Source organism: Solanum stenotomum, chromosome 3, assembly GCF_019186545.1.
Source record: "Solanum stenotomum isolate F172 chromosome 3, ASM1918654v1, whole genome shotgun sequence".
Lineage (NCBI taxonomy): Eukaryota > Viridiplantae > Streptophyta > Magnoliopsida > Solanales > Solanaceae > Solanum > Solanum stenotomum.
The window spans coordinates 27126926-27151425 of record NC_064284.1 but is presented as its reverse complement, the minus strand read 5'-3'; the positions used below and the strand labels follow the sequence as shown (position 1 = coordinate 27151425).

At 34.0% G+C, this 24500-nt stretch overlaps 1 protein-coding gene across 3 annotated transcripts; it reads left to right on the top strand.

Moving 5' to 3' along the window:
• Positions 1-13902: 13902 nt before the first annotated feature.
• On the top strand, positions 13903-23378 carry LOC125859457 (proline transporter 2-like). 3 transcript variants are annotated; one of them, XM_049539225.1, is made up of 8 exons: positions 13903-13917; positions 17595-17743; positions 21107-21331; positions 21427-21521; positions 21754-21943; positions 22072-22196; positions 22416-22631; positions 22918-23378. In XM_049539225.1, exons 2-8 carry the CDS (start codon positions 17653-17655, stop codon positions 23293-23295), a joined length of 1320 nt encoding a protein of 439 aa, XP_049395182.1. In that variant the 5' UTR covers positions 13903-13917; positions 17595-17652; the 3' UTR covers positions 23296-23378. The 3 variants fall into 3 exon arrangements, with proteins under 3 accessions (XP_049395182.1, XP_049395183.1, XP_049395184.1); XM_049539227.1 differs by having other exon boundaries at positions 13911-14032; positions 17643-17743; XM_049539226.1 differs by lacking the exon at positions 17595-17743 and having other exon boundaries at positions 13904-14032.
• Positions 23379-24500: the final 1122 nt, after the last annotated feature.

The window sequence follows — 24500 nt, the reverse complement described above, 5'->3', positions numbered from 1 at the left end:
TATTTTGTTGTTGTTGCATATGTTTTGTTGTTGTTGCCTTGTATAATATGTTGATTGTTATTGTGGTTATAGGTTGACACTATGGCTACTAAGTACCTCAATTTAAGGTTCAAATTTGGGGGTATCTTGGTGAGTGAGGTAGGTCCAGTATATGTTGGGGGTTAAGACTGAATATGTAGAGAATTTAAATGAAGATCATTTGTCAATTCCTGAACTTGCAGATTATGCTACGTCTTTTGGGATTAGTAAGTTAGGAAAAACTTATGCTAAGTCTCTAGGAGGTGATCTGGTGGAATTGAAAAATGACATGGACATTTATAACATTGCATTATTTATGCATGATGGGGACACAATAGATATTTATGTGTGTGATGACACTATTCTGGAGGATGTGGGTCCTAGTGAAGGTCAAATTAGTCAATCTTTAAGTCAAGTGGTTGACTCTTTTAATGCACATGGGAAATCTAATGGTTCTTTAATTGCACAGCAAAAAAAAACCAGATCTAGGGTTAGGTTCCTTTTCTTCCTTTCCATCTAATGAAAGAGTTGAGAATGATGGGGTTGCAAGGGTTCAACAAGAAACTGATGATGATTATTCTTCAATAGATTGGACTGATACGGAAGAAAAACGTGAACCTATTGTCCAACAAGGAACTAAACCTTCTATACAAGAAGAAGTTGAACCAAGTGCCCAAGAAAGTGCAGAGGAAGACATAGACAGTGATTCTATTTGTTCCAACCAGTCTATTAAATATGGAAGTGATGTGCATGAGGAGTTGAGGATTGTTAAGGAAGATGTGAGAGAGTTTAAAGAAAGTAGAAGGAGAAAGAAGAAGGAAAAAAACAAAAGGTTTTTTAGGTAAAGTTGGACTTGATGAAGGGTATGAGGATATTGAAAAAGGCAAAAAAAAATTCAAGGGTAAGCTAACAGAGGATGAGCCATACTATGACAATTCTGATTGTGATAGTTTCAAAGTGATGAAGAAGAACCTGTTTCTGATGATGAACTTGAAGGAGGGAGTTTAAGGCGGAGAAAGAAGAGTAATAGAGTGATATATGATTCTACTTGTGATGTTGTAATATGACAGTGTGGTTTGGTATTTGAAAGTGTAAAGGAATTTAGAGAGGCAGTTACAAAATATGCTATAAAAAAAGGAGTTGAGTTAGACAAGTATGTGAATGAGAGTACTATAGTTAGAGTCAAGTGTAAAAGTGGTTGTCCATGGCTGTTGTATGCAAGCAAGAAAGGGAGGAGTGAGAACTTCACTATCAAGACATACAACCCAAGGCACAGATGTACCAGGACCACCAATAATATTTGTGTAATTCAAAATTTTTATGTAAGTATATGAAAGATAGGATTATTTCTCAACCTAGTATAAAAGGGTGGAAAATACAAGATTTGATGAGGAAAAAGTTGAATGTTCATGTAGGAAAGGCAGTTTGTTTAAAACCAAGAAAAAATATTTTAAAGGAAATTATAGGGGATCATATGGCATAATTTAAGAGAATCCTAGACTACAGTGTTACTCCAAACAAATCCTGGTAGCACTTGTGTTGTGAAGCACAAAGATTCAGAATCAAAAAATGGGATGAAATATTTTCACTCTTTTTATATATGTTTTGATACTATGAAAAAGGGTTTCCAACAAGGATGTAGAAGATGTATAGGGTTGGATGGATGTTTTCTAAAAGGAATCTGTAAGGTTCAACTTTTGGTAGCTGCTGCTAAGGATGCAAACAACCAAATATATACAATAGCATGGGCAGTAATTGGTACTGAAAGAAAGTTGACATGGAAATGGTTCATGACCATTCTGCAAGATGATCTTAATCTAGGAAATGGCTCCCAGCTCACTATCATTAGTGATATGCAAAAGGTAACTGAATTTCTTTGTTATTGTTTATCTTTAATTTAATTTGATCAGAATTTAAATATCTTTATTATTTTACTTTGCAACTACAGGGACTAATAACTGCTGTAGATGAACTATTTTCATAATGTGAGCACATAATGTGTGCTAGACACATATTAGCAAATTGGTCACAAAACTTCAGAGGCATAGAGAAAAGGAAGAAATTTCGGGCTTGTGCTAGATCAACATTTGAGGCACAATTTAACTACAATATAAATGTCTTATCCAAGCTGGGAAAAGGTATAGTTGAAGCGCTTATTAAATACAATAAGGAGAAATGGTGCAAAGCTTTTTTCCAAACTTTTTCAAAATGTGATAGTATAGATAACAATATGGCAGAGAGTTTCAATGCTTGGATCTTGGGACCTAGGAACAAGACTATTGTAACTATGTTGGAAGAAATTATAGTTAAGGTGATGAGTAGGGTGAGTAAGTCAAGCGCGTTTGCTGAAACATGGACAAATGGAATATCTCCAATGACAATGATGGTATTCAATACCAATGTAGCAAGATCAATGCAGTGCAACATTGAATGGAATGGTGATGATGGATTTGAAGTGTTAGAAGGGGTATACAAGCATACTGTGAACTTGGGTCAACAGAAACGTAGTTGCAGAACTTGAGAATTAAAAGGTATCTCATGTGTACATGGTATAACAACAATAAACCACTTGAACATGGATGCATCACAAGAAATTTCAAGCTAATATAGAAAAAAGACATATCTGAAGACATATTCTCATTTCATTCAATCAGTCCCAAACATGAAAATGTGGCCTGAAAGCAAAAACCCAATGGTTGAACCACCAGAGGCAAGGCAAATGCCTGGTAGGCCACCAAAGAACAGAAGAAGAGAAATTGGTGAAGTGAGAAAATCTGGAAAGTTGCCAAGAATGGGGACAGTAATGACATGTTCAATTTGCAAAGGAGCAAATCATAACAAAAGAAATTGTCCAAAAAATCCTAATCCAAAACCTAAGTCTACACCAACACCCACTCAAGAGGTACATTCACATTAATTTGCTTTTATAAATTAGATTAGGTTACTCATTAATTTAGTCTCTTGTTGTATTCTTTTTCTACTCACATTAGTCCATCACTGGGAAAAAGAGAGGTAGAGGTCAATATGAAAGAGTAAGAAGCAGCAAGACTGGTACAAGAAGAGGTGCAGGAAGTGGTTACAAGAAGAAGCCAAAAGTGGTTGGACAAGGTGTATTTGTTGCTGATACTGGATATACATGTATTAATGTAAGTGTCTTATAAAACTATCAAAATTATATTTTTAAATGTGAGACCCAAAATAACTATGTTGTTAATATTGCAGCAAAAATTGTCTAGCAGTAGGAGGGTTAATACGGGTGTGGTGATTTATGCGCATGTGACAGGTGATATTGGTTTTAAATCTACCAAGGGACTGAAGTGGAAAGGCAAACATGCCATGACTCAAAGAGAACTTCAAGTCCAAAGTGTTATGCGTCATATTCAAACCAGATCAAAAGTTGTTGGAATTCAAACAAGGGCACAAGCCAAGGGAAAATCACCCTCAAAGAAAACTTCTTAGTTGTGTGGTTGTAACAACCAAACTTAAATTAGTGACTGTTTTGTATTTTGTGCTTGTGTTGTTGTTCAACCAAACTTAAAGTAGTGTTTGTTTTGTGTTTTGTTGCTTGTGTGGTTGTTCAACCAAACTTAAAGTAGTGATTGTTTTTTGTTTTGGTGGTTAACTTAAGTTACTGTGGTTGTTGGTTGAAACAATGAAACACTATGATGTTTGTGTTTGATGATCAAGAAAGCACTAGTTATGTTATGCCTTTATGTTAGGCTGCCTTTATGTTATTATTTCGTGTTTTGATATCATATTACCAATTACATGTAACCGTAGTTTTATGAAAAAATGACAAGTCAATTGAACATACACAAAGATATATATATAGCTTTAATCAGCAGAAACATACATCACTTAAACACCAAACCAAACTAATCCACAAAATGAAAATCCTAGAACCAAAAGACCTTGCGTTAATAACAATTGCATTCACAAAAAAAAATTTCAACGACACACTAAATAAAAGAACATTATCACATTACATATCAAACTAATGCCCAAAATTAGTTTCAACATCCTTCTACACTTCAGCTGTTTTTCTTGTTTGTTGGTCTTCTTCAACAGACCCAAAATCACAGTATTCGCCTGGCAAGGTTTTCTGGATCATACCAATCGAAAAACTTACAAGAATTTCGAAATCAGGACTGTATTTCATAAAATCAAAGTTAAATTTTTTTACATAATACGAACTTGGCAAGTAAAAAGCAAAAAAATATGAAACAATACATACCCCATAGTTTCTACAACCGAGAAATCTATGTTCGGGATTGTCATTTGTCCATGAAATTTTCAGAATTGGAGGAGTCTCACATAAGCAAATAAGTCTCCTATTATAATTCATGAATTTAGCAATAGCAATTAAAACAAAAAAGAGAGAAAAAATCTGAAATTTGAAAAAGGAGAAGAGATTAGGGAGAATAAATAGTTAGAGAATAGAGAAAAATCTTTAAAATATGTCAAATATTAAAGAAAAATGGAGATTTTACGTTTTTTACCGTTGTAGCTTTATGATGTGGCAAAAAACCACTTCCTCACGCGCTTAGGAGAGTGTGTTGTCAATTTCTACGCCAGGTGGACAATAAATGTGTACGCGGCAGAGGAATAAACAAGTCCGGGGGTAATTAAAACGGAATTTAGTTTAGGTGTACACTGAATAAAAAGCTTCAAGTTTAGGGGGGTAATAAGTACTTTTGCCATTAATATTTAATGGATTATTAATATAGGGGCAAAATAAGAAATTATTACAGTCTTAATAGGTTATCGATTTACCTAATAACTCAATATTAAAAAGTCAAAATCAAATAGATAATTTGATAACTTTTGTTTATAAAATTATTAAAGATCTGTTAACCCAACAATAATTTAATAACAATAAATCAATAAAAAAAAATTCAATTTGATTTATTGATCGATTGACTTATTATACACCCCTACTGCTGGATGGAAAGGACATTGAGATATATTTAGAAACAAATTCACTAGAACGTAACAATATTGGTCCCCCAATTTCTCAGTGGACATCAGTGTAATACCTTTTTCTTTATAAAAAAAAAGATGTACAATTTTAATGTTAGCTAGTAGATAATTGGGACTATCTAAAAAACTTTTCAAACCTGCCAAATCAACGTAGCTTTTGGGACTTTAGTTGCCTCAGTGCAATGTGCATTATTGAGAAGAAAAGTTCATTCAACTACGTAATATCTAGTGCCTCATTCGTCTGGTAGTGGTAAAGATATAGTTCACGTGAGAAAGAAAGAGATAAGAATTCACGTGAGAAAAAAGAGATATATAGTTCAAATAAAGAAGAAACAGATATAGCTCATGTGAGGAAGAAAGATATATAGTTCATGTGAGAAAGAAAGAGATATAATTCACGTGAGGAAGTGCAAGTGTAACACCTCGCTATTTGAAAGAACTAGAATTAGAAAGAAACTATTTTTGAAAAGATTAAATTTGGAAATTTTGGCAAGTTATGCTAAGTATGAGTTTTGGGTCAANNAAGTGCAAGTGTAACACCTCGCTATTTGAAAGAACTAGAATTAGAAAGAAACTATTTTTGAAAAGATTAAATTTGGAAATTTTGGCAAGTTATGCTAAGTATGAGTTTTGGGTCAACTTCAAACGATCATAACTCTCAGTTAGGGGTGCTCACGGTTTGGATAAAAACGGATCCAAATCGAAAAATCAAACCAAACCGATAAAATAAAACCGATTTTATTTGGGTTTGGTTTGGTTTGGTTTTAGATTTTTGAAAATCGATAGTATTTGGTTTGGTTATGGTTTTATTCGAAAAAAACTGAAGAAATAACCAAACCGAACCGATGAATTATATACATATATTTTATTAATATACATACTTAATATATTATTTTTATAAACAATTTTAAAGATCTTATACATATTTTCGTTAAAATTTCTTTATAATTTACTTATTGAAAGCAAAAATGCCCAAGATGAAACATTTATCTTATTGATTTCATGTATATGAGTGTATATGACAATTTTTTGTGGGACTGAAAATGTTATCGTCTCTCCCTTCTAGGCTAATATAGTGAATTTTAAAGCTTTATTGATAGTAAATTTAGTGATCGAAAGTTCAGTAATTTAAGTCATTCTAACTATTTTTCGTTTTGAATGGATTGTTGTCACTTTTTTCACATTTTAAATGAATTGTTTCTTTTATTTTTGTGTATGGTTAATAACCGAATAACCAAACCAAACCAAACCAAAACAGATAATCACCAAACCGATAAAGGTATATTATATTATATTTGGTTTGGTTTGGTTTTGATAATTTTAAAACCGATTAAGTTGGTTTGGTTTTGATTTTGACCAATAACCGATCCAAACCAACCCGTGAACACCCCTACTCTCAGTATAGGATGAGTTAGGTGGTCCATAAGATATCAAATGAGAGGTCTTTGAATTATCTTTCCAACACCACTGAGTTTGCTAATTTTCGAGCTCGTATGAGGAAGATATTCTCGTTTGAAGTCGGGTTGTCCAGTTAAGAAAAGTTACCCGAATTTAAGAGGGGTATTTTGGTCTTTTCCTNNTTTACAAATCCTAAAATACGCTAGGGCTTTGAGAGAAGTTCAAGAAGAGGAGAAAAGGAGAAAAAGTCAAGCGTTTGTCAAGTTCTTGAGGATTTTCGTTGCGGATTTCACCAAGGGTTGATCCCTAAGAGGTATGTGAGTTCAGATAGCATTGGGTTCGGTCACCCACGCGCTAATCATGATTAATTTCAGCGTAGTTTCGTTCTTGAAAGTAAATGATTTGAGTTCTTGATGAGTCTTATTGAAGTTTCCTTCATGATCTTGATTGTTGAGGTTTTTATGAGTTCTTGAGATAATCGTATGAGTTTTAAGGTTGTTTTTTAGTAGATTCTTGTACACTACTGATGGGTATTCTAATCTAAGTGATTGGGAAAGAAACCATTCGATTCAAGGTGAATTGGGGGTTAAAAAACGAGCATGAAAATTCATCAAACTTTCTGGGAAAAGGGGTGGGGCGCCGCCCTACTCAGTGCACCCCAATCCAGACTCAGTAGTTCAGGGTCTGGCGCCCTACGCCACTCAGTACGCCAGGGTCGCCATGCCCTCTAACCTTTTCCACTTCTTTCCGTTTGAGTTCCCTCGAATTGTACCTATGTTTTCTAATTGATTTCTACACTATAAGGTACGTCTAAACATCATGAGATCATCCATTACATGAGATCATAACCCTTGAATCCATAATTCAAATTCAAGGTAGAGCTAAGAGTCAAGTTTAGAGAGTTCTTAGAATCTTTTCAAAGTATTTTACAATCATTTTAAACTTGTTTTAAAGACTTAAGCATTGAGTTTGAGAAAGAGTAGAGTTAAGTTCATTTCTTCAAAATGATATATGGGAACCAATAAGTATTCCCAAAGAGTAAATGTTTTCACATTTAAGATAAGAGGAAACATTGATTTCCAAATGAGTTTTCATGAGTAGTTATGAGTAACATCTCTTTTAAGAGAAAGATTTTGAGTATTAATCTCAAACACAGAAAGAGTTATGTTTTTAAACATATGATCTGAGTATATTTTTGGGAGTAGTATTGAGCATCGATATGGGGACGAGTTTAGATAACTCAAGTCTCCATAAACCATATAGCCAACGTGGGTAGAAAGGGTCTTACTTTTTAGATGATTCATTAATGCTTTTAGCATACACTAGTGGATCCACATAGTTGAGTAGTTTTATAACCCGACAATGTATAGGACAGTTCTGACAACGTGGGCAAGACGTTGTATCATCACATACCTCATAATGATGGTTGTCGATTAAAGAATCTCCCACAAAGTTATTTTGTATCTTTATATATACAAACAGAGTTTATATCGTATTTCCTAATACATTGAGTTGTTGTTTATTGTTTAAGTATTTTCTTTATACTGCATCTTATTTACTATTTTATATTGAAATGAGTTTAGTAGAGTTAAGACGAGGTAAGTGTTTCTTTCAATTCTAGTTCAAGCTTATATCTTGTTTTAGATTTCCCCTCGCATGCTCGTACATTTCATATATTGACGTCATTTGGCTTGCATATTTTATGATGTAGATACAGGTAACCAGGATCAATATCCAGTGCTTCGTTGATCCAGTTGAGCATTTTCAAAGTCATTTTGTTAGCCTCCTTGCTTTTCGGAGGATCCCTTTTATATTGCTTTGTAATTTCAGTTGTTAGAATGATCGGGGGTCTTGTCCCGACATCTCTTATAGTATTAGAGGCTTCATAGACAGATTGTTATAGTTCATCAGTCTTATTCATGTCAGTTGTTTTGATTATAAGACTTGAGTTGCCTTTATGGCCAGTTTAATGTTTCATTTATAACATTCTAGTTTATTTCATGGATTTATCTTTGTTGAGTAAAGTCTTCCGCTGAGTAGTAAGTCAAGTCAAGGGTTCGCTTGGGGCCAACAATAGTTCTCGAGTGCCAGTCCCGCCCAGGGTATAGGCTCGGGGCGTGACAAACTTGGTATCAAAGCTCAGAGTTGAAGAGTCCCAGGGAGTCTATGAAGTCGTGCATGTAGAGTCCTAGTTATCGGTGTGAAGCACACCACATCTATAATTAGGAGGCTACAACATTTAGGAAATATCTCACTTCTTTCATAATCATTTCGTGTGATAGAGTTTATATATGTTAAGGTTTCTTTATGACTCGTGCTTGCGCATATCTTTCAGATCATGCCTCCACGAAGAGTTGTCTAAAGTCGTCCTGCTAGGAGGAACGTTGAGAAGCAAGGGGTACCCAATGCACCAGAAGTGCAACCCAAGGAGAGGCCACTAATGCTGAGTTCTGGGTAGCTATCTGGATATTGAGTCGAGTTGTGATCAACCAAGCTGGGCAGCAAAGAGGGGTTCGACAGGAAGTGGCTGATACTTCTAGGATCTGTGAGTTCTTAAGATGAATCCTCCAAGCTTTACTGGTTCAAGTGTCACTGAGGATCCGAAAAACTTTGTTGAAAAACTTCAGAAGGTTTTCGAGACTATGCATGTTGCTGATGCTGAGAGAGTGGAACTAGCTGCATACTAATTGAAGGGTGTCGCTAGAATCTAGTTTGATCAATGGAAGAAGAATAGAGCTGAGGGTGTACCGCTTGTGAGTTGAGCTATGTTTGAGGAGGCTTTCTTGGGGCGTTTCTTTCCTCGGGAACTGAGAGAAGCAAAGGTACGAGAATTTCTTACTTTTAAGCAGGAATATATGAGCATGCACGAGTACGGCCTTAAGTTCATCCAACTTTTCGGTTATGCTCCGGAGATGGTCGTTGACATGAAGAGCATGATGAGTTTATTCGTTGTTGGGTTGTCTCGTTTGTCAAGCAAAGAGGGCAAGACAACTATGTTGATAGGAGATATGGACATAGCAAGGTTGATGATCCATGTGTAGCAGGTTGAGGAGGATAAGCTGAGAGATAGAGAGGAGTTTTGGAACAAGAAAGCTAAGACGGGTATGAGTATGGGCAGCAGAAGAGTAATGTGAATCGGTCATCTTTCCAACATAAGCAAAAAGGGTCTGCTCAATCATCTGTTAGTGCACCTTCACCAAGGAATAGAGGTGAGTTCAATAATCATAATTCACAAAAATTCAAAGCTAGACCTGCACAGTCTCAAGGTAGTATGGCACAAGGAATTTCACAAAGGGTGTCCAAAAATAGCACAATAAAAGCTTTTTTCAAAAAGTAGAACTAGTGAGATTCGAACACATGAGAACTACCTCATTACAAGGAGGTGAAACCACTGGGCTACAATACTTTGTTGTAGTTAGGGTGTTCAAAATATGTTATTTAATTATTTCGTGTATCATTTTACTTGTATATATGAAATTTTTTATGACTCAGGGTGTCCACCCTGACCACCATGTGGCTACGCCACTGTTAAGGGATGCTAGTTATAGTTCACCCATAAATGAGTGAACTGTCTGTTTTGGTGTGTGTTTTTAAAGAGAGTCTCTTTTGGTGTTTAGGGTTCAAAAATGTTTGTTTTGGTGCCGGACTCTTATCTAGAATTTCACTCTATAAGGAAAAGACAACAATTCTAGTGATTCAAGTCCACATAAATGCCATCAAATCATTTCATCAATCAAACAAATAGGGTTCACAACAAGACAATTCACAAGCATTATGATCAACATGTTCCCTTTTTCATTAATCCTCTTTTTATTCCTTAAGTTTAATCAAGTGGAACAATGAACCCATCACCTCATTCTCATTACTCTCCAACACTTACAATGAAGGGAAATACACAATTCTACTAATTTTACAAGGTTTAAGAGATCACTTGCCTTAATTCAATCAAATAGTCAATACAGGATTTGAGTCTTCCCTTTACGAATAACATCCAAAGCCACACAATTTAATTCAATAAAGTAATCACAATAAGATTTCAGAAATAACAATACCCATATCATACACTTTGAAAAATAGGTCAATCAACTCAAAATCCCAATTCTAAAAATGAGGTTTGAATTTGAAAATCTTTACTTGAAAATATTACCCAAAGCATTTGGAACTCATGGTGAAAACCATTTCGAAAAAAAAATTAAAATCAGTTCACAATCACCATTTTAGTTTAGGATTCAAGTGCTTAAACAACCTTGTCATTTGCCAATCAAAAGCCCAAGTTTTGATGTTAAAATCCATAAATGATAAAAGGGAATTGAAGTTCTAGGGTCACTAAAGCTTACCCAAATGATTTAGCTCAAGAAATCTCTTCAAAATCAACTCCAAAGATTTTACAAAGCTCAAAATGGAGAAAATAGCTAAAATCCTGATAATAGCATACATAAACCGCTCTTAGATTTTGCAAAAGCGACCACTGATTCACAAAAGTGAACCCTGCAAAATCTCGGCTTTCGCTTTCGCGAAGGTCGCAATCGCGAACATGCCCTTCGTGATCCCGGAGGTTAGGCCACCTGGATCTTCACGAAAGTAACCTGTCCCTCGCGAAAGTGAGGCTCGCGATAGCAATCAATCTCTCGCAATTGCGAGGCACAACAGTACCAGAAAAACCAACCAAGTCCTAAATTATTGAAAGGATCCTCGAAATTCATTCGAAATCCCATACACACAAATCATATATGCAAACTGACTATACTCAACGTTCCAGCTACATTGGAACCATCAAAACATGAATATGACGTCTCCTTGACCCAAAACTCGTGAAAGTCACAAGAAATTAACGTAACGCAAAAAAAACTAAATCAAGCTTGGGAGCTATCGAAATTCAACCAAGACCACACATAGGACTAAAATCATCCCCTAAATTCAATGGAAGTCTTGGAATTTCGATCCGAGCATCCGAACCCCAACTGTTGATCAAAGTCAACTCAAAGGCCAAATTCTCAACAACTTCCAACGTAGGACCTCAAATCCTCAAAAAAAAACTCTAAATTTGAAACCAACAATTCTCTTAGACCAATTTCCATATTTCGGGATGGATGAAATCGACGAAATTCCATTCGGACACTCGAAACTCTAAAAGACACCAAAAAATGCTTTTTAACAACTTTAGCCTTTAAAATTCCAAAATTCTAGAAATTCACAACTTTTAACTCAAAACTTGAATCCAATTTCAAAACTCATTCAAAATGACTCATAGCCAAAATCGAGAGGGGAAAACAGTAATTTTATGAAAATTTCTAAAAATGACCGATCGGGTCATTACACTATACTACCCAGCCGTTAGGGGAAGTGCTAAGCCTCGATTAATAGGAGGGTTCGATGGTCGTCACTACAAAACCTTGGCATGGTATTGGGCGAAGCGGATAGCAATGCAGATCTTGGTGGTAGTAGCAAATATTCAAATGAAAATTTTGAAAATCGAAGAGCGAACATGTTCCATATGAACGACACTTGCACATTATTAGGAAAGAAAACAATATTTGCACATTGTTAAGTTGATCATAAGGATTAGGAAAACCCCGACATATAGTGCATCTCACGCGTACTCCAAAAGGGAATCACGTTAAAATTTCTAAATCGAAATGTGGAGGTTAATGACAATATTAGAAAGTCGGTAGAAATCAATGGGAGTTGCGGAAAGAGTTATATTTTCTATTTAACAATCTTCCTACACTAGAAACGACCCAACTGAACACACACTCCAGCTGTGGAAAGAACACCATATGTTGGGTGGTGTCCGGTGCACTCTTGGTGGCCTTTAAAAATCTAGAAGATTGAATGTTGTACACACAGTCGTATTCCTAATTGCATTAGGGTCATCCAAAGTGAACAACTTCTGGTTAATGAAACAATGTAGGTGAGGGAATTCGTCAAAATGGATCTATAACTTCAAGAAACAGATTGACTTTGAGGTCTAGGCATGGGATACTAGTCCTAAACCGGTCGGCCGTAAGTGGATCTATAACTTCAGGAAACAGATTGACTTTAGTTTGTTTGATTAATAAGGGTGTGTTTGGTATGAAGGAAAATGTTTTCCATGGAGGGGTGAGAGTCGCGGGTTGGGGTGAAAAAATAAAAATTTGAAGTAGTAAATATTTTTTAAAAAACAAACTTAAATTTTTTTTTGAAAGGGAGGTGGGTGAAAAAATAAAAATTTGGAGTAGAAAATATTTTTTAAAAATAAATTTAATTTTTTTTAGAGGGGCTGGGGAGGGGGGCGAGGGTAGTGGTGAAAAAATAAAAATTTGAAGTAGAAAATATTTTTTAAAAAACAAACTTAAATATTTTTAGAGGGGGGTGGGGGGTGATAACGTTCAAATATACTTCTTGAAAAGAAATATAAACGATCGTANCGAGGGTAGGGGGTGGGGTGGAATATAAAAATTAGAAATATCTTTTAAAAATAACTTTAATAATATTTTTTTAGGAGGGGTAGGGGGATGGGGGGTAAAAATTAGAAATATTCTTCTATTTAATTAATTAAAAGAAAGCATTACAATAGCCCCGGATAATATTTACGCAATGTAATGTTTGCCCATACACATGAATGGATTAACGAGATTTTTACTGTCCTTATCTACTATCCAGTAAAATCACAATCAAAGGGATCGGGTTTGGCAGATGCGATGGGGAAAGAAAACCTTGTTTAGTTTGACTCTAGTTCGATTTTGCGAAATGACTTGAGAGGGATACTATAAGTGGGAGACGAAAGACAAAAGTAAAATACCACTACGTTTATTGTTACTTAACTTATTTTGTGAGTCGGAAGCGGAGCACTACCCCTCTTTTTGGACCCATGACTTTCTTTGCAGGCCCATCCGAGAGGATGATATTATCAGGGGAGTTTGGCTGAAATAACATGTATGTTAAAAAATAACGCATGTGTCCTAAAATGATCTTTAAAAAACAAAAAGTTTGTATTAGAGAAAAATAGCATGCATTTATAGCAAAATGTTGAGTGAACATGTGGCACACATGGTAAGGAAATAGTATTCGTGAAGGCTCTTTTGACAGAATGGTCATTCCAAGGATGTGATCGGAAAGCTCAACCAAATAAGATTGTGTATGTAATGTTTGTTATCGTCTCTATTGATAAAATGCTCATTGCTATAGTTTTTAGATACATAAATATGTGTATCTTATATATCTGCTATAAAAATATATAGCTGTTATGTTTTTTATCCTTTTAAAAAATGCCATTACATGTTAGAGTATTAAGAGAGGCGAAACCGCTACATCACATAATTTTCTGTAATATTTTTCAATATTACAATTTATTTTATAAATAATTTGAAAAGTTCAATAAGCATGTAAAATAGTGGGAGACAAAAAGTGGAAATAAAAGTTACTATTAAAGTAGTCCTCCTTGTCTTTATAGTCATTGGCTTTCCTATTGTCACATGCAGCAATACATATATAGAGCTAAGTCCATTATTTATTATTTATAGAGGACATCAGTTGAAGGAAGTAGCTCCATCACTTTGTTTTAAAATGGGAGAAGAGAAGGAGGTGATTTCTCATGTTATTTCCAGTCCTCCTTTTGAAGTTGAAGTTCCTCAAACTCTTCATCAGATTGGCCAAGGTTAATTTCTAATCATTTCGTATATATTCAACTTTTCTTCTAGTTAAGTATTCCAGGTTAACAACGCCGATTCAAAATTATAGTTAAGGAATTTCTATAACAATTCCAATTTCCAAATCATATACTATAGTAATTGAGTTTGCAATCAAATATTTTATTTAACAAAGTTATTAGTTTGAACAAAAGCTACAGNTATGTCAAATGTACAAAATTGCCCTTAATCTTGTGGTCTTAAACATGCCACGTGGAAAGCAAAAAGTAAAATGTTACCAAAAAAGGAAAGAGGTCATTCTTTTTGAAACTGACTAAAAAGGAAAGGAGGTCATTTTTTTGTGAAACGGAGGGAGTAATTGAGTTTGCAATCAAATATTTTATTTAACAAAGTCATTAGTTTGAACAAAAGCTACATATTCACTTGAACCCACAGACAATTGGCTAGAGCTTAAATTCATTATCTAGAGGAAATACATATCATCTTAAATTCTTAATCAATATTATTCTAAACCCTTGACCCTATATATACTAGATTCTATGTTCACAGGATTTTACTCTTGAAAAGCTCATTCGTTGGATGGATCATAATTTTTCAAAGTAGAGTCTTTATAAGAAGGATCAAAGCGCACTGAACGAACCTATTGATTCTTGCCAATCATAACAACCAGAATGGGTTAGCCTTTGTTTGCCCCATTGGCGAAGTCATAAGTTATGGTGAATTTGTGTCGCTACTATATATAAAATGTTTTCCCTAGTTCAATAGAAAAAAGCATGTCAAATATATATATATATTGTAGGATAGTGGTCGTGAAAGTCAAGATTTGCTGAGTGTGTAAGCCCCGATGAGTTGGAAGGCCCGACTATCACTGTAAAACCTTAGGGATGAGTGTAGCAACCGGCGGTGCAAATCTTTGTGGTAATAGCAAATATACAAATGAGAACTTTGAAAGCCAAAGAGAGGAAAATTTCCATGTGAACGACACTTGCATATGGATTGATTAGTTGATGCTAAGGGTTAGTGAAACCCAACGTATACCGCGTTCTGCGCATACTCCAAAAGGGAAGGGTTCAAATTCCTAAATCGAGAAGTGGTGGTTGACAACAATGTTAGGAAGTCGGGAAACATCGGTGGGAGCCTCGGGAAGAGCTATACTTTTTACAGAGAAGAGCCTAAAATGCCCCTCAACTATTTGAATTGGTATAAAAGTACCATTCTGCCTCCAAATACCCCTAACGTTAACCTTTTGGCTCAAAAATACCCTCAATATACCTTTGGCACATATTATTAAATATTTATATATTATATTGTCTAGTCTGATTGGTCAAAATTTAAACTCTTCTCAAGTAAATAATAAAAACTACATATGATTCATATTTTGACCCAATACGCTTGAAAGTAATATTCAAAAAAAAATATTAATTTCATGATATCTTCATTTTAAATCAACCTTCTATTAATTATAATCAAATTCATAAATGAGGATCTAACTAAAATCCATATTCATTCCGTCTGATTGTTAATCTAAAAAAAAAAAAATTACTTTTTATTAATCTGAAATTCTCTATCAATTATCCAATTGTCTTGGTCATCCCCTCTTTTTCTTTTTTTTTTTAATCTTTGTTTCTTAATTGTGATAACAACAATTCAAACTTAAAATAAACTTACATGTTCATATTCTTTTAAGTTGTATTATTTTCATGATAGTTGACAGTTGAGGATAGGAAAAGCGGTTATTTTCATTATTTATTTTGAATATTGGGTGCACACAAAAGAAAAATTATAGTATACGTAGATAATTGAACTAATTATTTATAAATGAATGTCCTCTTATTTTTCTCCTTTTATCTCCCTTGTTTAAATTGTCATTAGATGAAAAAATATTAAAATTTAAAACAGTGGACAAGATCCAAGAAGAAGAAGAAAAAAAAAAGTGGAAGAGAGAGGAAGTTAGGGTGGGGGGGGGNGGAGGAGAAGGTGAGTGTCAATAGTAGATGATTAAACTTTTTTATTTTAAATTTACTATATAACGCAAAATTAGGCTAATCACATGAACTCATATTTTTAGTAATTTCAAATTATTTTAATTGAAAAGGGCCTAAAATGCCCTTAAACTATGAGATTTGGTATAAATTTACCCTACATCCACCTTATGAGTGCAAGGGTTAGAAATAAGGGTATTTTTTAATCAAAAGATTTACATCAGGGGTATTTGGGGGCCAAAAGGTATATGAAGGGTGGTTTTGTACCAATTCAAATAGTTGAGGGACATTTTAGGCCTTTCTTCATATTTTCTATTTAACAAGCTTCCCGTTTGAAAATGGTTCAACCTGAGGGAGGGTCCAGCACCGGATGAGCACCACATATCGCATGGTGTTTAGTACTCTCAGTGGCCTTTGAATATCTAGAGAACTTAATGGCGTACACTCATACTCATAACTGCATCAAGTCTTCAAAGTGAACAACCTTTGATCAGTCGATGAAACAATGTATGTGAAGGCAGAGGCGAATCTAGGATTTTTCAAACATGGGTGCACCCAAAAACATGTATTAAGTGGGAATTGATCCGAACATGGATGCATCAAGAAAAATGTATTAAGTGAGAATTGATTCTTCATCCTCAAGGTAAAAAGCTCAACATTTAACCATGTGGACCAGATAGACTTCTTATAGCACGGGTGCAGGAATATAATAATATACAAATTTTAGAAAATATATACATAAAATATCTAGTTTTACGAAGAGACCACGGGTTCCGGTGACCTATTTTTTAGGTTTAGATTCGCCACTGTGTGAAGGAGTTCATCAAAATGGATCTTTAATTCCTGAAAATAGATTTACATTGAGAGCTAGGCATAAGGGTCCTAGTCTTATTGATTGCTCAAGTTGTTTCCGCAGAAAGAGTGGGGCCACCACATGCTAGCTGGGAGCCGGGGGCATCAAACAACAAACTCAAAACAGGTCCGAACAAGGGATATTCTACTATTATTAAATTAAAATAAAGCATTATAGTGGTCCTAATGGATATCTACACAATATGAATTCTGCTCAATGACATATGAAAGGATAAAGAAGATTCCCACTATCCAGTGAAACCACAACCAATAAATCAAACTTGACTGAGTCAGTGGGGAAAGAAGATCATGTGGCAGAACATAATTGTATGTCACATATTTGTTATTGTTTCTATTGCTAGAACGCTTATTGCTAGAGTTTTTAGATACATAAATACATATATTTTATATATCTTTTATAAAAATATATAATATCACTATGTTTTGTATCTTTTTAAAAATACCACTATAAAAAGTAGAGTAGTAAGGGAGCCCAAACCATTACATCACATAATTTCTCTGATATTTTTCAATATTACAATTCATTTTATAAATAAATTGAGAAGTTCAATAAGCAAGTAAAATCTTGGCACATAAAAAGTGAAAATAAAAGTTACTACTATTAAAATACTCATCCTTGTTTAGTCATTGATCTGTATTCCTTTCCTATTGTCACATGCAACAATACATATATAGAGCTAAGTTCATTATTATTTATAGAGGACATCAGTTGAAGGAAGTAGCTCCATCAATTTGTTTTAATTTATCCAAATATTTGTGCAAGAAATTTAAATATGGGAGAAGAGAAGGAGGTGATGTCTCATGTTATTTCCAATCCCTCTTTTGAAGTTGAAGTTCCTGAAACTCTTCATCAGATTGGCCAAGGTTTCTCACACACTCTCTCTCTCTCTCCCTTGATAGCTTCTAATCATTTATATATATATTCACTTATTTCTTCTAGTTAAGTATTTTTTGTGTTAACTATGCCTATATAAGGTTTAAAGTTCAGGAGTTTTTATAACAATTTCAAATGATATATAATAGTAATTAAGTTTGTAATTAAATATTATATTTAATAATTTCTTTAATACTATACAGTATCTTAACAAAAGCTATTGATTCCCACTAACAACAGTCTAGATCTGGCCCGGCATGTTAATTATTACAATAAATTTTTAAAAACAAATAATTAAAGTATGAAACATATAATGCTATTTTCTAAAAACTTGCAATTTGAAAACATGGATATGAGGCTTCGTGCATTCCTTATGTCATCATACAAGGAAATGCTTCCTTTCCTTCTTCCCATATTAAATGTGCACTTTTTATTTTGCACAATAATTATTTTGTCATTTGTCATATAAATGCACATAAAATAAGTTAGAAAAAACATACATAAAGTGTAGGAATAGCTAGTATTGAGAATCGTTCACTTCCAAATGTCCTATTAATTGTAGGGGTAAATTAGCAAAAATATAATTAATTCTATCTTAAGTTAATAAGTAATCAAATAATATGGGATACCTATTTATAGTTTATCCCTTCGTCCCATATTAGATGGGCATCTTATTAAAAAAAATGGTCTCACATTACTTGATCACTTACTAAATCAAAAAAAAAATTAATTTTAAAAAAAATCATTTTACCCCTACAATTAATATGTCCTTTGGAAGTTTAATTTTTTTTTAAAAATCCAAAAAAATAATAATCAAGAGGCTATTTAATATGAACAAACGGCAAAATAATAAAGTTGATCATCTATTAATAATTTCTTAATTATCGTATAAAACAGAAAATGTTTATCTAATATAGAACTGATAGAGTACAATTTTATCAACCGGAATCAGGAGAGAATTGAGGAAACTCTTTTGTTTTCCTTTTTAATTGCATAGGTTGGTTGTAATTATAAGTTTTTAACATTTGTAATTTGGGTTAAACCATGGAGAGGGTTTATGGGTGAATTTGTGAAGAAAGAGGATGAAACTGTAATTAGTAAAGTCTCTTTCAAGTTGAAGATAAAAATGGAGCCCACCTTCCACTTGTTGAGCAATGAAATGCCTCACACAAGTATAAATTGACATGTGAAATGTAAAATAAAATTGCTCGACCGAGGGGGGCTGGGTGCGAATGATTAATCCAATAATCAAGCCAAGAGAAAAATTAATCCACTTATTCAAATAACTGACCGAACCATCCCTTAATCGTACTAGCGGTGGAATAGTATGGCATGATAGAGTATGGTATTTAAAATTTTTGATATCAGAATTTTGATATACAATTTTTAAAATATTATATTATTATCATATCAATTTAATTTGGATGATTTGGTATATTAAAGTTCGATTTCGATATTTTACGTATGGTAAATTGATAATCATAATTTTTTTTTAATTTCGACTAATATATACTCATGCAATAGACTATTAAGACTTTGACAGTTAAAAAAATGTCTCAATTGTATCATACTAACACATTACATATGTAGAAATATATATATGCAAAATAAAGTGCAAACAACTCATTTTGTTAATCAATTACAATTTAAATACATTTCAATCAAAAAAGAGTACTAGTCAAAATTTTAACTTCTAAACATTTAATTTATACTAATACTAGGTTGCATATTTGTGTTTTTGTTAGTATTTTAATATAATATATATATATATATGTGTGTGTGTTATTTATGTAACTATNAAAAGAGTACTAGTCAAAATTTTAACTTCTAAACATTTAATTTATACTAATACTAGGTTGCATATTTGTGTTTTTGTTAGTATTTTAATATATATATATACTTCGGTATGGTATTCGGTATTTCGATATGTTATAACGAAATATCAAATACCGTACTGAATACGAAAAAAAAAAATGTGTATCATATACCACACCAAATACCATAATATCAAAAGTATGGTATTAAAAATTTCAGTATGATATGGTATTTCGGTATATATCATATCATGCCCACCCCTAAATCGTACCATATGTTTGCTCATAGTATAGACTTAACTAATCTAAATTAAAATCAAATAGGACTTTGATGAATTATAATGCACACATCCGCCGTAGATCCTTTTCCTTTTGTTTCCAATTCCATCCTTAGGAGTTAGGGGGCATTTTTTCCTTTTCTTTTAAGATTAAAATGGTTGAGAAGAAGACAAGGCTAGTCACCGTCGTCGGTGTCGTTGCTTGCTCGGCTTCAAAAAATGATATCGAGATTTGGGCATATGTGATAATGTGAAACGTAGATGTAATGCATGCTGAAGAGACACACTGGTTTGAGATAGAAGTGCTTACGAAACACATTTACTCTCATAGGTCCAAACCAGTGCAACATTTTCTCTTCAGCACACTAGTTTGAAACTGCGGTAGTAGAGCTTGTTGCACTTCATCAACTACGAAACGCAGTTGCTCTCGTAGGTTCGAACGTGCCCTTATTAACTTTGAAAAAAATCATGTATATATATTTTCAGAAACTAGGATATAAGTAACAGTATTGCTAGATAGGGAATTCGAATTCATGACCCACTTAGACCACTCAGCTATCACACTCAATTGTTAAGAAAATTAAAGTCTAGATATTACCTTAAAAGGCTAAAAATTAATATTATGACAAAGTAAAATTTAAGTATTAGCTTAGAGCTCATATGTGATCTATATATTCATTATTATTCAAACCATTAGTGACCAATTGAATACGACATTATCTATTAATCTTCATTGAAAGTTTCAGTAATGCCTAAATTGGTGCAGCTACTGTCTTCATATCCGAGGTTCACATGTGCAATGTTTTGTCTTCACCACACTGATTTGAGACTATGCTAGAAGTGTGTGTTGCACTTCTTCAACTGTGAAATGCAGTTGCTCTAGCACGTCCGAATCAGTGCATCATTTTCTAAAGGCATAATATATAAAAGTCAATTTGTTCAACTTTATACAAGTTTAAGTGTCTACTTGCATAAATTTGAAATAAAGTCAAGTTAAAGGGCATATTTATATATTATGCATTTTCTAAAGAAGTGATTTTGTAGTTGTTGAGTGAGTTCGAAGTTTTGCAAAATTTGAGGTACAACTATTTTGTTGAAGTAAATAGTTATAGATTCCACAACCTCGGTTGCTTGAGGGGGGATTGTTGTTTCTTTAATAGTAGTATTTACCATTCTTATATACATTGAATACAAATCTTAGCACTTTATAACAGACAAGTGACAAGAGTAATAATTGTGTTTTATGTTTTCGAAAATGTAGATTCATGGTTTCAGGTGGGACTTGTTCTCACGACTACTGTCAATTGTGCGTATGCACTAGGATATGCTGGCACAATCATGGTTCCTCTGGGTTGGATTGGTGGTGTGACTGGTATGGTTTTATCTACAATCATATCATTATATGCCAGTACCCTTATGGCAAAGATCCATCAATATGGAGAAAAAAGGCATATCAGATATAGAGATCTTGCAGGATTTATGTATGGTAAGAAACAGATTGACGAGTCGACGAGTCGTAGTCACTTTTAACATCTCAAGATTTAGAGTTGTTGTAGTTCAAACTTATATTGGTTGATGCAGGATACAGAGCTTATGTCATTGTTTGGGGATTACAGTATGCAAATCTTTTCTTGATAAATATTGGATTCATCATTTTGGGTGGACAAGCCTTAAAGGTAGGATAATGACTTTTTTTTTAACGCCTCTCTAGAAGCTCCCACCCTTTTTTGCTCCTTTGGTGACTCAAACTCACAACCTTCAGGTTGGAAGTGAGGGGTGTTTACCATCCGAGCAATACCCTCTCATCGGATAATGAGTTAATAATAAGCATAAAGTAGTGTTTAACCTTTTTAATGTGAAAGCAAATTTCATATAAAATGAATCTGAAACAGTTTTTATGATTGACAGGCTTTCTATCTTCTCTTTAGGGAGGATCATGAGATGAAGCTTCCATACTTCATCATAATCGCAGGATTAGCGTGCGTGATTTTTGCTGTTTCTGTGCCCCATTTGTCAGCTCTAGGTGTTTGGATGGCAGTTTCCACATTCCTCAGTATAGTGTATTTCTCAATAGCCTTTGCTTTGTGTCTTAAAGATGGTATGCATAATTGATTTAACCGAGTGTGGCCTTCTCTTCTAAAAACTTAACTTGTTAGAGATATGAGTATATCTTTATTTACTTAATTAATTATAAGTATGTATCCCTATCTCGACGTGAAATTGCAGGTATTAATGCGCCTCCTAGGGACTATAGCATTCCAGGATCCTCCTCTAGTAGAGCTTTTACAACTATTGGTGCAGCTGCAAGTCTTGTTTTTGTATACAACACAGGAATGATCCCAGAGATCCAGGTATTTACGGTATAAATTCATTCATGAACTTTTATGGAGGTACTACTTACTGATAAATTTCTGCGATGTATTGGACTTAGTAAAATGATGGAAGGAAATTTGAACTATGACCTCTGGCGTTGTTGTCCAATGCAATGAAGATTTTCCAGCTCTTGTATCTACACTTATTTCATATGATGATCCTTACATTAATATTGTTAAAATTCAATTATATGACAGGCTACTGTAAGAGCACCTGTTGTTGACAACATGTTGAAAGCCCTGTATTTTCAGTTTACTATAGGAGTTGTGCCGGTGCATGCTGTTACTTACATGGGGTATTGGGCGTATGGATCTAAATCATCATCTTATTTGCTCTACAATGTCAGTGGCCCTGTTTGGCTGAGGGGATTAGCCAACATTGCTGCTTTCTTCCAATCCATCATTACGTTGCACGTAAGTAACTCACAAATTTCACCTTTTATGAACCAAAATAGTAGTTCATGAGACTCAGAAATGACAGCAACTCCGTCACAGAAGAAGGCAATATCACAGATACATTGCTCTCATTCACCGTGATTTGGCTTATGACATACCCCCGAGTAGTGTACCCTCCATTAGCCCCAAGAAGTGTGCCTATTCCTTACCGAACAAATTAAGCACTTATCTTTCTTGACGTATAGTTGATACATATGTCTAATATTTTCTCATATATTAAGCCTTGTATTATTGTTCATTGCAGATATTTGCAAGTCCAACATACGAGTATTTGGACACTAAATATAGAATAAGTGGAAGTGTATTGGCTTTTCGGAACCTGTCATTCAGAACAGTAGTTAGAGGTGGTTATCTAGCAATTACCATTTTTCTATCTGCTCTGTTACCTTTTCTTGGAGATTTCATGAGCTTCACCGGTGCTATCAGTACAATTCCACTCACATTTATTCTTCCGAATCACATGTACATTGTTGCTATGAGGAAGCAAATTTCGTCATTACAAAAGAGCTGGCACTGGTTCAACATTCTCTTCTTTAGTTGTATAGCTGTTGCAGCATTAGTTGCTTCTGTAAGACTTATTGCCATGGACTCAAAAACTTACCATGTGTTCGCAGATTTATAACTCATTCGAGTTTACCTGGATGAGAATGTCTCTCATGTTTATGTTGTTAGTTGTATTCAAACATTGTAGCTTCTCTATTAGAAATAAGAGATTTATGACTTTCCCCATCAAGTAGTTGGATGTATGCAGTTCTAATTAGTTTTCAGATTGGTAGTGTGATATGTGAAAGGAATGTTGAGAACATTCTATCTAGACTTTTGGACCAAACTTCAGTTCGAATTAAAGCATTTTGGCACCCTCAGCTATTCCCTGTTGACACCCAATTTTGACCGTCTCCGATAATGATTAATTTCCGAGCTTCTTAATTTTAAAACGATTTAGAATAATTAGCTTTATAAAATTCAAATAGTTTCAAGGTTATTTTGAGTAATTTCAATTGGTTTTTTATAGTATATTGAATAATAAATGTATTTCATATGATTATATACGTAATTAGTATATTTTACAAATGTTTGAAAATCATATTAAAGACATTTTCTTTGGTAAAATAAATATTTTATTAATTTAGTTCTAGCTTGAATTATGGTCAAATTTTGGATTGATAAGTTTATATGTAAATCGATTAGTTTGTGATTAAGTTAATTATTTTATTTCGTTAAGATTAAAGAGCTCATAAGTTAATCATGTTAATTTGTCTTATAGGAATTCTAGCCGAATCTTCTAAATTAATTCTTTTGGTTACTTCTTTAATTTGTCGGCTAAATTGTTAACCAATTTTGCTACAATTTGAGCCAAAATCTAACATTTTCTTCAACCCCATTAAAAGACAATTTTTGGGCCAACATAAACCCATTTCCAGCACTCCAAACAACCGACAATACAACAACCAGCCCAACCAATTAATTCCGTAATCCGGCCCATTCCCCCATCCTAATTAAATTTTCAGCAAACTTCAAACGATGGCAACACTCCAGCTTTCAACGTTAACATCCAATTCCAGCGATGTGGCAATTCACACGGCATCTGCTACAAAACGACAATTCCAATGGCAATTTCAGGGATTTTTTAGTCAAAATACACAGAGCAGCGAGGAACAGAGAGTGTACGCTGCAAAAAATTGTTTGTTTCTTCCCGTCTCTCTCCAATTCGTACCAACAGTGCAGCAAAAGCAAGCACGCGTTTCCCCTCCCTTTCCTCTTCCGAAATAAGGGCGAATTCTCAGAGAAAAGCATGTTTGCCTTATTTGGTGAAAGATTTTTTATTTC